This window comes from Curcuma longa, chromosome 14 (assembly GCF_044706935.1).
Source record: "Curcuma longa cultivar G26 ecotype Majalengka, Jawa Barat chromosome 14, ITB_CL_G26_1.1, whole genome shotgun sequence".
NCBI classification, from domain to species: domain Eukaryota; kingdom Viridiplantae; phylum Streptophyta; class Magnoliopsida; order Zingiberales; family Zingiberaceae; genus Curcuma; species Curcuma longa.
This window is the reverse complement of record NC_133874.1, coordinates 9,655,038-9,668,097: the sequence shown is the minus strand read 5'-3', so window position 1 is coordinate 9,668,097 and position 13,060 is coordinate 9,655,038. Positions and strand designations below refer to the sequence as shown.

General features: G+C 32.8%; 1 protein-coding gene across 1 annotated transcript; it reads left to right on the top strand.

Moving 5' to 3' along the window:
* Positions 1-5,947: 5,947 nt before the first annotated feature.
* Positions 5,948-11,392, top strand: LOC141845592 (putative GPI-anchored protein At5g19250). Its single transcript, XM_074733655.1, has 2 exons — positions 5,948-6,124; positions 10,759-11,392. The coding sequence occupies exons 1-2, from the start codon at positions 6,055-6,057 to the stop codon at positions 11,274-11,276; spliced, it is 588 nt and encodes a 195-aa protein (XP_074589756.1). The 5' UTR covers positions 5,948-6,054; the 3' UTR covers positions 11,277-11,392.
* Positions 11,393-13,060: the final 1,668 nt, after the last annotated feature.

Below are 13,060 nucleotides of genomic sequence, written 5' to 3'. Positions count from 1 at the left end.
AAAATAAATGTAATCAAATTTGAGAAATTTTAATCAAGTTGATATTTTTTTAAAAATAAAAGTGCCCCATGTATATTAATTTAGATTAAGCATAAGCTAGTTTACTATAACACGTTACTAGTATTTCACCCGTGCAATGCACGGGACGTTATTTTATATAATTAACAATTAAAATTAGTAAGTATGAATGTTTGAATAAATAATTAAAATATAAATAAGCTAAATTGGCTATAAATTGTACAATTAGAAAAAAAATTGTAAGATGTCATGATTATTAAAATAGTAAAATACTGGATTATAAGATAGCTTATTATTTTTAAAAATAGTAAAATAATTGATTATTAAAAAATATTAAAATACTGAATCTAAGATGTCATGATGTCATTGATAAAATCTTCCCACAAATTGAAAAAAGAATAAAATAATACTTACTCCGAATCTTCTAAGACAAAATCAAGAAGCTTTGTAAGACGACCATCAAATTTTTTACTTTGAGAAAAATCTCGTGCAACCATTTTGACCAATTTTAACATAAGATAAAATATTCTTGACATAGAGGTCACGGAAAAATTTTAAACTATAAGATAAAATATTCGGTCAATTAATCATAGAACAAAAAAATAAATTAACCTACCAAAAAGTATGTTCTCATCAACAGAATCTGTCTTCTTCAGTTCACTAAAAATTTTGCCAATGACTTCTTCAGTTTGTTTTACTTTTTCCTCAATTTGAAGATTCATACTAACTTCATCGACAACTTCATTCACCTCATCATTGTCATAAACTAGATCATTAAATATTTTGATCTTATCGTGGTCTCTACCGCCTCTTGTGATCAGATGATAGGGAGAGTACGATTGGTCATACTCAATGTTGTCGAGGTCTGCATCCTCATAGTTGTTTTTGCTACCATAGAGTAATGGGGACGTAGAGGTGTTACGGGGTTGGCGTTCTCTCAAAGTTGTAGGTGGCAGGGTGGTTGATCTTGTATCCCTCAAAATCAAACTTGCGATTGGACATCTTTCCTTCATTGAAAATTATGAATTTTTTAAGAGTAGAACTAGACTTAAGATAAAGGAACTTATGATCTTCAAGATCTCGCATTGCCAGATGCTCAGTTAATTTTAACTTTTCTCTGTAGATCATGAATCTTGTCCTGAGTGCTACGATCACGGTGTGAGACTTCTTCAACCGAAACCTACCTATCACGATCATGACGACCATCCAGGGGATCTAGAGCTTTGATATTGAGTAACGCTAGACAGAATAGCAATTACGCTGTGGGCAGTATTGATTCCATTGGTTCAACTATAAACGCTGAAAATAATCTTCTAAAACCTATTGATTTGGAAGAATACCAAGAGATAGAAAAATAAATGACACTGTCAAAAATATTATTAAATCAAAAACTTCACATAACAACAACTAGACAATTACTTAAATAAACTCAAACCCTAAGACGCAAAGAAAGAAAAAAATTTCTTAATAGAAAGAAAAAATCCTTAAAAAAAAAAAAATTCTTAATAGATTTAAAATCTTAAAAATTCTAAATAGACTCAAAATTCCAAAAATACAAAAGACAAAAATTACTCTAAAAAAGAAAAATCTTTGGATCCTCCTGCATTAAAATTCATGTGCCCAAATGATGCAGCTAAAACATGTCACTGATGTTGGATCCTGAGTTAGACAATGACGAAGCACGATCGGGATGACATAGAGGTTGTTAGAGGAGGAGTTGTTCGACTATGCAAGCAATGTAGGACTGATCTGATGCTAGAGTGAGGGTGTGAATAGCCTATGTTTTTTCTTCATTTTCGTGTCATTCTTCTATATAAATTAGTACACAGCGAAATAATAAAAGTAAATAAAGTATAAGACAAAGAACAAGATCAAATTTTACTTGGTTCACAACCCTAGAGTTGTTACGTCCAAGGCTATGCACGAACGCCATCCACTATAATTTCCTCCTTTCCAAACACTTTCAGCTAGAGAAACCCCTCTTACAAATTTATCAATGCAAGCACACATAAAATAATAAATTAAATAAACATAAATAAATTAAAGCAAATAAATAAATTACTAAATGTGGATCGCTTCTAGAGATCCTGAATGTTGATGCACTTATCTTGTAACCTCTTGGATCACTTGATTGACACAGAATGAGAGAACAAAAAATGAACATAGAAGATTTGATTGCTTTGTTGATTTCTGAACAAGTGGCTCAACCCTCCATTTATAGAGCTTGTCAAGATTATTCTGGTTGTTTGGAGACTCTTTTGATCTCTTCGACCTTCGCTGACTCAGCTATAATCTCGATCTACTTTGACTCTAGATTAAGCTAACTTTTAGCCGATTGAATCTTAGTCAAACCTAATATGTTGATCGTGAAGTTTGCATCAATCAAACTTCACCATTCCGATCGCTCATACTAGTTCAAGTTGTCTGAAATTAGTTTGGTTTCTGGATAAGCTTCGATCTTCTGAGTCTTCATCCAACTCTAACTTCCTACAAAATAAACATACAAACAATATGCAAAACCTAGTACTTAGTCTACCTAACCTACTAGATTTACTTGTTTGGAGTTTACTCCTCTAAACTTCTCTTCTTGCTTAGAGTTCACTATCTAGGGTTTACTCCCCTAGGGGTTTTACTTTACTTAGAGTTCACTCCTCTAAGTTTTCTCATTACCTAGAGTTTATTCATTTAAGATTTTTTTTTCTTTACCAAACATCTAATCACCCTTAATCTACTTGGACTTTTCCCTTACTATACGTCCAATCAACCTTAATGTGCCTAGACTTTCCACTCATGTCTAGGTCAACTTGTCAGGACTTTTCACTTACTGCTAAGCATATGGTCACCCTTGACCACCTTGGACTTCTATCGAGTGTCAAGCATCTAGTTAATCTTGACCTACTTGGACTTTACCATTCACTTCCAAGCATCCAATCAACCTTGACTTGCTTGGACTCTATACTAACTTGATCAACCTTTTCCAAGTTACTTGCCAATCTTGACCAGACTTCCCATTAAACATATTGGTCAAACAAACATCAAAATCGAGAGGTCGATTGTACCAACAATCTCTTCCTTTTGATGTTTGATAATATATTTAAGTTAGACTAATCACTTAACCTAACTTCTCAAGTCTTATGCCAAAATTAAAGAATTAGGGTTTCTAACTTAAATCATTCTTCTTCCCCTTTGGCATTCATTGAAAAGAAAAGTCTATATATTTTTTTACTACTAAGGACCTCCTTAGTTATTGCACCAATAATGATAGATATTTCCTTAGTAAAAAATATTCATGTCTACTTTCTTGAAAGACCATTTAGTGGATTATATTTTGAAATATCTATATTTGAAAATAAGCACTTATTTCCAACATGTACTGTTTACGGTTTTGAAAATGATCTATATATTTCAAAAAGTGTTTCAAAACTTCTTTTCATTCTTTTTCAAAGTTATTTTGAAAAATCTTTTTCAAAAATAACTTTGAAAATATTTTCTAAAGCATGATTTTGAACTATATTTTCAAAAAGAGAAAATTTTGAAGCATGAAAGTATCTTCAAAAAATTTTGAAAAGAAAAAATTTGTGTTGAAACTATTTTTTCAAAATCTTTTTGAAAATAATTTGAAGAAAAGAAAATAAATTTTCTAAAATTATATCAATATTTAATTTGAAAAACACACTTTTTAAAAGAGCAAGGCTTCCTCTTAATTTGACACATCTTTAGGACTACTTTATTAATATAGGAAGAGATACTTAGATATCTAGGAGTAGAATTTTATGGTTATATATATATATATATATATATATATATATATATATATATATATATATATATATATATGATAACTTTATATTTTTGTGAGATGGATATTATTTAATTTTTTATTGATTAATTTAAAATTAATTTGTCTAAGGTAATTCAATCTTATGTTAGATTCAAACTTTATTTTGAGTCTGTCAAATTAGTATTTTTAGAATAAGTTTCTAGGTTGTGACAAATCTAAAGGGGGCATCATTAAAGTAGTCGCGTATTTTAAACAAAACTTTTCTAAAACAACTAGTCCAAAAGTCTTAATACTAAATCTTGGTCTAACTAGCCCATATTAGATTAAGGTAGCTTCAGCTAAATCCACAAAGTTGATTGTACCAAATAGAATACTTCATTCAACCTAGACATGCATCAACAAAGTTTTCTTAGCATACTATCATCTCAACCCTTTCCAATATCATTGATCAAGATTAAACTTTTTTATCCCATCTATCCATTCTAAATTAAGCACCTAATAATATGGATAGTATGCCTGACATGTTAAGCATGACATATAACAATTAGGTTAAAGTATGCATGAACATGACAAGTGAAGCATATCAAAGCCTATCAATCAAACAAATTACAATTAAAATATTAGTTTCTAATAATATATCAAATACACAATTTAGAGGGGAGAGCTCAATGAGGTCTAAGTATCACCCATTTGGCTTGGCTCTGAGTGATGTTGACATTTTGAAATGTAGTATCATTTCCAAGCCCTAGTGGGGTGTGAAATGTCTCTTTTAATGGAGGGAGCATATTCCATCTTCCCTTAATGTAAGGCCTCAATGTCTAGCTGTTGGTACTTAGCTATCAAGTGAAGGCCTTTGAGGTTGATATTGGTAAGATACGTTTGAGAGAGAGTTTATTCGAAGAGATTTGAGGCATTGTCGCTTTACTAGGCCCCCTGATAAGGGGTTCTCCCTGCTAAGCTTTGGTTTCATCCATTAGTTTATCAACAAAAAAAAAAAAAAAAGTAAGAAACTTTGAGCTCTAACATCATTTGCTTCTTACATGAAGCAACCTCCTTAGGGTGTGTTGATGCAATTCAAGTACTTGTAGTTGAAGTGGACAACTTATTGAAATGGGCATCGAATCTCGACGAAGTCGACAATGCCCTCCCTCGTAGTGGCCAATTATAGTTTTCGATTTACCTCCTCACAGATAGTCGTGAGATCGATCGTGTGGGGTCACTGGAGTGACGAATTCCACCTTTTTACTGAAGTTGATGCAACTCAAGTAACATGAATATCGTAAGCAAAAAAATATTAATATTAATGGGGTTGATGTTTAGTATTGTTAAGAAACTTTGAGCTCTAACATCATTTGCTTCTTACATGAAGCAACCTTCTTAGGATGTGTTGATGCAACTTAAGTACTTGTTGAAGTGGACAAGAGTCGAATCTCAACGAAGCCGAGACAATACCCTTCCACGTAGTGGTCAACTACCTCCTCCTCATAGATGATCGTAGGCTCGATCGTGTGAAACCGTTGGGTGGGGAATTCCACCTTTTTGTTGAAGTTGATGCAACTCAAGTACATGAATATCATAAGCAAAAAAAATTAATATTAACGGTATTCATGTTTAGTATTGTCTTTGGCCTTTTAATCAAAAATTATAATAAATACCCAATCAATTCTATAAAATATTATTTTTCATACGCACTAATAATAATAATAATAATAATTTTATAAATATTTCTATTTAATTTTCTATTATATCATCATTAATATTTAAATAAATTTTATAACTAAATACATGCTCACTAAATATAAAAATATTTTCTAATAAAATTTAGAAACACACTCAAATAGTAAAAAAAATCACAAAATTTTTATAAATAAATGATTTTTCAACACGCAAATAGAGCCATATGAAAACTTTAATATTACTAATGGGCCTCGCGCAACCGAACTCGCCAAATGTACCTTAATAATTTATTCTTGCTCTAAATTAAGTCTATATATTATTTGTTAGCAACTTCTCTTCGGATCCCAACTGATTCGGAAAACGACACTGCAACGAAAACAAACCCACAGGCTTAACCTTAAAGGAAAGCACAGAAAAGTCTTCAAAATGGCGGTGGGCGGTGGTTGTGAAAGCTCTGGGCAATCCTCCATGTGCAGATCCACGCCGCACTATCCATCACCTGCCTCCGCTTCCTCATTTTCCACTTCTCAGGCCGGGAAGGAAGCAGCAAGCAAGAGAGGAGGGCGCGGCGCTGAGGAATGGGCTTCCAGATCTCCCTCTCCTCCTTCCTCCTCCTCGCCTTCCTGCTTCATCCAGCTAGATCTGACGGTAATGGACCTGCGTTTCCTTCCTCACCCTATTTTTCTTTTCGTTTATGTGCTGATTATGGTGGCATTTGAGATCTGTTACTGAATGAGGTGGGTGATTATGTTTGTGATGTTTGGTATGGTTGAATCCATCTACTTTTCAAGAAGGTTGGAATTCTGTCAAAAATGGAATTTGCAAATCCCCCCCCCCCCCCCCCCCCCTCATTTTAGATTTTGCAAATCATGAGGTTGTCTCCTTTGCATCTGATTTCTTTCTGTTCAGTTATCCATTTCAACAGGTCGTCTTTTTGTTGAATGTTAGTTGCTATAGCGGTTAACAATGATCACCACCTTGTTTCTTTGTACTGTCTCATTGGCCTGGATCACAAATTTAATTTTTGTAACTGGAAATCAAGTTTTGAACATGTTTACATGCTTATTAGATGCAACATACAACAACAACAACAACAATCAAATTTTATCTTACTAGATATGGTCGGCTATATAGATCCTTCTATCTCATTGGACTCTATCCCCTACTATATGATCATTTATATTTAAATACATTTCATCTTATTTTATTGTTGCTAACTAAATCATTTTTTATCTTCCCCTTCTTCGTTTGATGTGCACATTTGTCATAGTTTCACGTCGTCTAATTGAAATATCTATTGGTCGTCTATGTACATGTCCGTATCATTTTAAACGTGTCTCCCTAAGTTTTCCCTCAATATAGGTAATCCTGACTTTCTCTCTAATATTTTTATTTTTTTTCTTGTCCATCTTTGTATGTACACACATCCACCTTAACATCCTCATCTCTACAACTTTTATCTTCTGATAATGTGTTCAAGTTATAGCTCAACATTCAGCTCCATATAACATAATAGGTCTAATCGTCGTTTTCAGCTAAAACTTTCCTCATTATAAAATTTTCGTGTTACAGGTACTTTACAATCACAAAGAACACTTGACACACTCTCCTCCATTTTAACCATTCAACTTATGTTCTATGTAAGATATCTCTTTCAATTCCTCCATCCTTTTATAAAAATAATCCTAAATACTTAAAACGTATTAGTTATAGATAACTCATCATCTTCTATCTTAACAATTATCTCATTACGTCTAATATTACTAAAATTAAATTTCATATATTATGTTTTTACTCTACTAAGCCTAAAATCTTTCACTTCTAGAATTTCTCGCTAAGTTTTGAGTTTAACAATTACTCTTTTACATATCTCATCCAACAAAACAATATCATCTGCAAATAATATACACTGTGATACCATATTTTGAATGTGTCCAATGAGTTCGTTTATGATTAGTGTAGAAAAGATAGTAATTTAAAATTGATCCTTAATTTAACCCTATCTTTATGACGAATATTTCGATTAATCCATCTGAAATTTTCACTCTTGTCATTACATTCTCAGACATATGCTTAATTAGTTCAATATACGTTGTGCTAACATATCTATTTTCTAGAATTCTCCATATAATTTTCCTTGAGATTGTCATAAATTTTTCTAGCTCAACGAATATCATATGTAAGTCTTGCTTTTGTTTCCGATACTTTTCAATTAGTTGTCTGAGAAGATGTATATTTTATATTGTTAACCTTTCAGACATAAATCCTTTCGATCATTGTGGTCTCCTTTCTTAGTCTTTTTTCTATTATTCTTTTTCAAAATTTTATGGTATGACTCATTAGTTTAATACCCCTATAGTTTGCGTAATTTTGTATATCTCTTTTATTCTTATATAAGAAAATTAGAGTACTTACTCTCCACTGATCGAATTTTTTTTGTTTTTAATATCAAGTTAAATTACTTTGTAAGTCATTCAATACCTTATTTCCCTAGCTACTTCCATACCTCTATTGGAACATGATCCAATTATTTTTTTATTTTGCATCCCATTTAAAGTTTGTTTTACTTCTAAAGTTTGAATTCTACAATAAAAATTTAAATCTATACTCATTTGACCTACTTAAATTATCTAAGTTAACTTGGTCACCTAAACCTTCATTAAAAAGTCGATGAAAATATCTTTTCCATCGCTCTTTAATTTTCTTATCATTTACTAGTAACCTTATTGCTTTCATCTTTAATACATTTTATTTGAATAAGATCTCTTATCTTCCTCTCTCTCGCTTTAACTATTATGTAAATGACCTTTTTCTCTTTCTTTTGTATTCAATTTTCGATATAAATGTTCAAAAGTTTCATTCTTAGCTTCATTCACTTCTTTCTTGATCTTTTTCTTGGCTAGCTATATATTTTTTTAAGTTTTCCTCATTCTTATAAGTATATAATACCTTATAGGCTCTTCGTTTTTCGTTCACTTTCTCTTGTACTTTCTTATTCCACCATAAAAATTTTTTAGTTGGTGGTGCATTCCCCTTTGACTCACCAAGTACACTCTGACTACCATTTTCAACTTTGATATCATCTTATCCCATGTCATATTCAAGTCGTCGTATATTTCTCTTAATACTTGTATGTCTATCCTCTTCTTAAATATATTTTGTTTCTCATCTTTTAACTTCCATCACTTAATTTTAAGAATCATGCATATTTTTCTTCTGTTGATATTATGATTGAGGTGTATATTCAATAGTACTAACCTATGTTGGGTAGTTAAATTTTCTTCAGAGATGACCTTGCAATCTTTATAAAATTTTTTATCTTTTTTCTTAATCATAAGAAAGTTAATTTGTGATTTATTATTTTCACTTTTGAATATGATCAAATGTTCTTCTCTTTTCTTAAAAAACATATTAACTAGTATAAAGTCATATGCTATCGCAAAATCCAATATAGTTTTTCCTTCTTTATTCTTGTTCCAAACCCATAACCCCCATACACCCTATCATATTCCTCATTTTTCACTCCTATATGTCCATTTCGATCTCCTTTTATTAAAATCATTTCGATCGGCAGAATATTTTGTAATACCTTATTTAGGTCTTTTGAAAATATAGATTTAGTGTGTTCATATAATCCTACTTAAGGTGCATATATACTAATTACATTAATGGTTTCTTTCGCCACCACTATTTTGAGAGTTATAACCCTATCTCCCTTTCTAACCACTTCTACTACTTTATCCTTTAGTAAATTATCTACTAATAATACCTATTCTCCATTTTTTATTTTACTCCTTCCTGTATGTTATAACTTGAAATCCAAATTCTCTATCATCTTTGTCTTCTCTCCTATTCATTTTGTCTCTTGTACACACAAAATATTAATTTTTTTTCTTAATCATTGTATCTACTACTTTTATTGTTTTACAGATGAATGTTCCTAAATTTCATATTCCAAATCCTAGACAATTAGATTTTCTATAATCTTTATTCTTACCCAACCTATGCTGTATGATGTGAGAACTTTTGCATATTTAACACTACACCCGAATTCTCATGGAGATGTAGCGGTCCTTGCCAAGATGTTACAGTCGAACCCTACAACGCGTTTCTCACAAGGAACATCCTAGCATTAATACAATAGTTTGATAAATCCATTCATTGAATATTTGCCTGTAAATCCATATTGGTTAACAATCTAACGTGCAACCCTCACCCTTTTTCAACCTGGCTTTAGACCAGCTTTGACAGGGGTTTATTAGATGCAACATATTCTCGAGAAATTAGTTGATCATTTTAGATTAGATCTGCACTAGTGGATGAGCTCAGTTGCATGATAGGGCCTAGGTTGTATGAGGGTTTGGATTAATAAGCCAATTTTGGATGAGTTATGCTTAGGGACAAGAAGAATGTTGTAGATCTAGCTTGACGTAGATCAACCTCTGTGGCATGCTAAATTAATCTCACTTGAAAAATCATGAGCTAATTACAAAAGTTTATATGCTAAGTTGGACTCAGATAGTAACACTATAATTTGGTCACACGTGAATTATGAGCTAACTAAAGAAGGCTTACAGGATTTGACTAATGAATTTATTTTCACTTTGATTTAAGCATTCAGGGGCAGCAGTGGGCTCTATTAGGTGTTGATTATCTGTAGCCACTGGGCCTTAAATAGTAAGAACGATATATATGAATGCTTGCTTTGGATTACATTTTCATGTAAAATCTTGCGTAATTTTCCCAATTGTATAGCTACCTTCAGATCCTTTCCTGGTTAAGAACTGTCAACTTACCCAGCTGTTAGTGAGACTGATTTCCTGCACTTCAGTGGTAAAACAACATAATTGGAGCTATACTAGATGAATTTTTAGAGAGGCTGATAATAGTCAATTTTATTTCAACTTGTACTCATGAAATTCTTAACGGGGTTAGATTTTTCACATGATCATGAATTTTTCATTTTGATTTTTAAGGATGCTCTTTGAATAGTATAATGTAGTTGCCTGAATGCTTATTTTTATTTATTTTTGCAATTCCTGTAGAGAACTTGAATACTCTTTTGAATAGTTTAATTAAGCACTTACCTTGAGATTTTTTTCAAAAAAAAAGTCTGTTATCCTTCTGGAAAGTGAATTGTCTACTCGTCTTAAAAATCCTTCATAAAATATCAGAAACCAAAAACTGAGCTTACAGATTTTCCCTGATACTGAAAAACATCCCCAATTGCAATATACATCTACTCAGCTTTCTCAGAAACTTAGTAATTACTTTCCTTGCAGACACATCTACTCAGCTGTTGTCTGGCCTCAACAAATACAGGGGTTCCCTCAACTTGTCATCATTAACTGATAACAGCAATGCAGATTGCTTAGCTGAACAAGTTGCATTGGCATTCAAGGGCGAAGAGTGTAGCAACTCCACTGGATCATACACTGTTCCTGGAACTGAGTCACAGCTCCCCAACTTCCCTAATTATTTAAGCACCTGCCATCTCAATGCAACAGTCACTAGAGATGGCTCCATAATGCCAGTTTGTGTGCCCAGCTTAGCACCTGACCTCGTGCTCTCAAACTACACCGAGACCCAGTACAACCAGTACCTGAATGATAGCAGCTTCGTTGGAATTGGGATTGCCGATGAGGGCGAATGGGTTGTTGTCGTTTTGACGACTGATACATCTACCGGAAACTATGCTCCGACCGCAGATACAACCGCTGGTTCGGCTATTTTAGTTGGTACTCATCTTTACGCGATGCTGTTGCTTCTTGGTTTTGCATTATTGTTTTTTATCAGCTAAAGCTTCAGTTTTATCAACGAAAACATAGTAGGATTAACTCAAATGGTTAAGGTCCTTTTATGTGATTTTTAGTCAGTGGATTCTTCCAATGATGCCTTTCATCTATCACATAATCATCAGAGAATGAAGATGTCCCTTTTCTCTCAAACTCTAGTTCAGTTTCTTCACACTGTCTTTGATTCTATTCATTTAAGTTTAGCATTGTTCAATGTACAGTAGGTGTTAAAGTATTAAATTCAAAATAAAGTTATTAGTCCCAACTTAAATTTATTGTGAACATCAAAACTATTTGAATTGCTATGATCGTAATATCATCTTAAAATTATTACCGTCTAAACTTAGTAGTGGCTCGACATAGTGAGTTGATGGAATGTCGAGCTAAGTCACAACTCCATGAATGGTCAAAGAAACCTCTTCTCAAGTAGCATCTCTAATGCAAACTGATAATGTGGCAATGCCATTGAAAGTAGTTGTAGGTTAAAATGAGAGTTGAACTTTCTCTCTTAAAAAAAATGATATATCTCAGTTAACCTCATTGATTATTCCTAAGGGTGACCGGTCCGACCCTACGAAAGTTTCTCATCGACCACCAGGATAAATCGGGAAGTGGAAAAGCTTTCTCTCTTAAGATGCTTATAGCTAGTGGTAATCATTTCCATAGATGCAGTGACATTGATTATGTAATATGAACATTTCAAATTCTGAGATCCAACAAATCTTAAATGCTTGAAAATTCTTTAGAGAACTAGAGAGGAGATGTGCACTTATGGGACGAGAATATTTCTTGAGTATGAGGTAATTTGGAATGGGAGAAGAAGGTCCCTTTATTGAAATGAAAATTGTGTTGGAATTGGTGTTTCTTAATTTTTTTTTTAAAAAAATCATAGAATGAGTGTTTCTTAACTCAAAGAGATCATTTGAAATAATATTCTATGATTATCATATGTGTAATTCATGTAATTGTCACATGGTGCTCTAGAGCATGTTAGAGCATCCGCAACGTACGTGGCGTTATAATGCCATGGGCTCCACTGCCACGTGGTAGTCGATCAGGTGATCGACTACCACACATGGTGATCGATCACCTGATCGACTACCACACATGGTGGTCGACCAGCTGGTCAACCACCAGATTGTGAAAAAAAATTAAAAAAAAATGCATGGCCCACCACTGTCACCGATTAACGCGTTCAGAACTCTGAACGCGTTAAATACCTCACTCCTCCCTCGCTCCTCCACGTCCTTTCCTCGCTCCTCCACGTCCGCTGTTAACGCGAGATTAACAGCGCGTTGCGGATGCTCTTAGTAGAGTCAAGATATTTAATAGATTAGTTAAGTATTTACTATTTTAATCTATGATGTACTATAACATAATTTTTTTAATAGAATAAAAAATTGAAAAAATTAAATTGTTGAGTATTAGAGGAGGAGTCATTTATATTTTTAAATTTATAAAATGAAAAAGGAGAAATAATTAATTGGATTAGATTATATATATAATTGTCATGTGATCCTTCGTGGTGTTAGATCGGGTTGGACCGGCTAGAGGGGGGTGAATAGACGGTTTAAGCAAAGTCGCAGAATAGACACTCCTTTAAAAAAAACTTGGTTACAACTCGGTCGTTGTTTCCAAAGCAATTGGCGCTCAAACAAACTCCTTTAGGCGGAGAAGTCTTTACACTTGTAGCACAGAGACTTAGAGAGAATGACAAAAGCAATTGATATATCTCAACTTTAAAACTCTAAGTCTATTTATAAGCTAAGAAAACAAATCCTAACTGTAG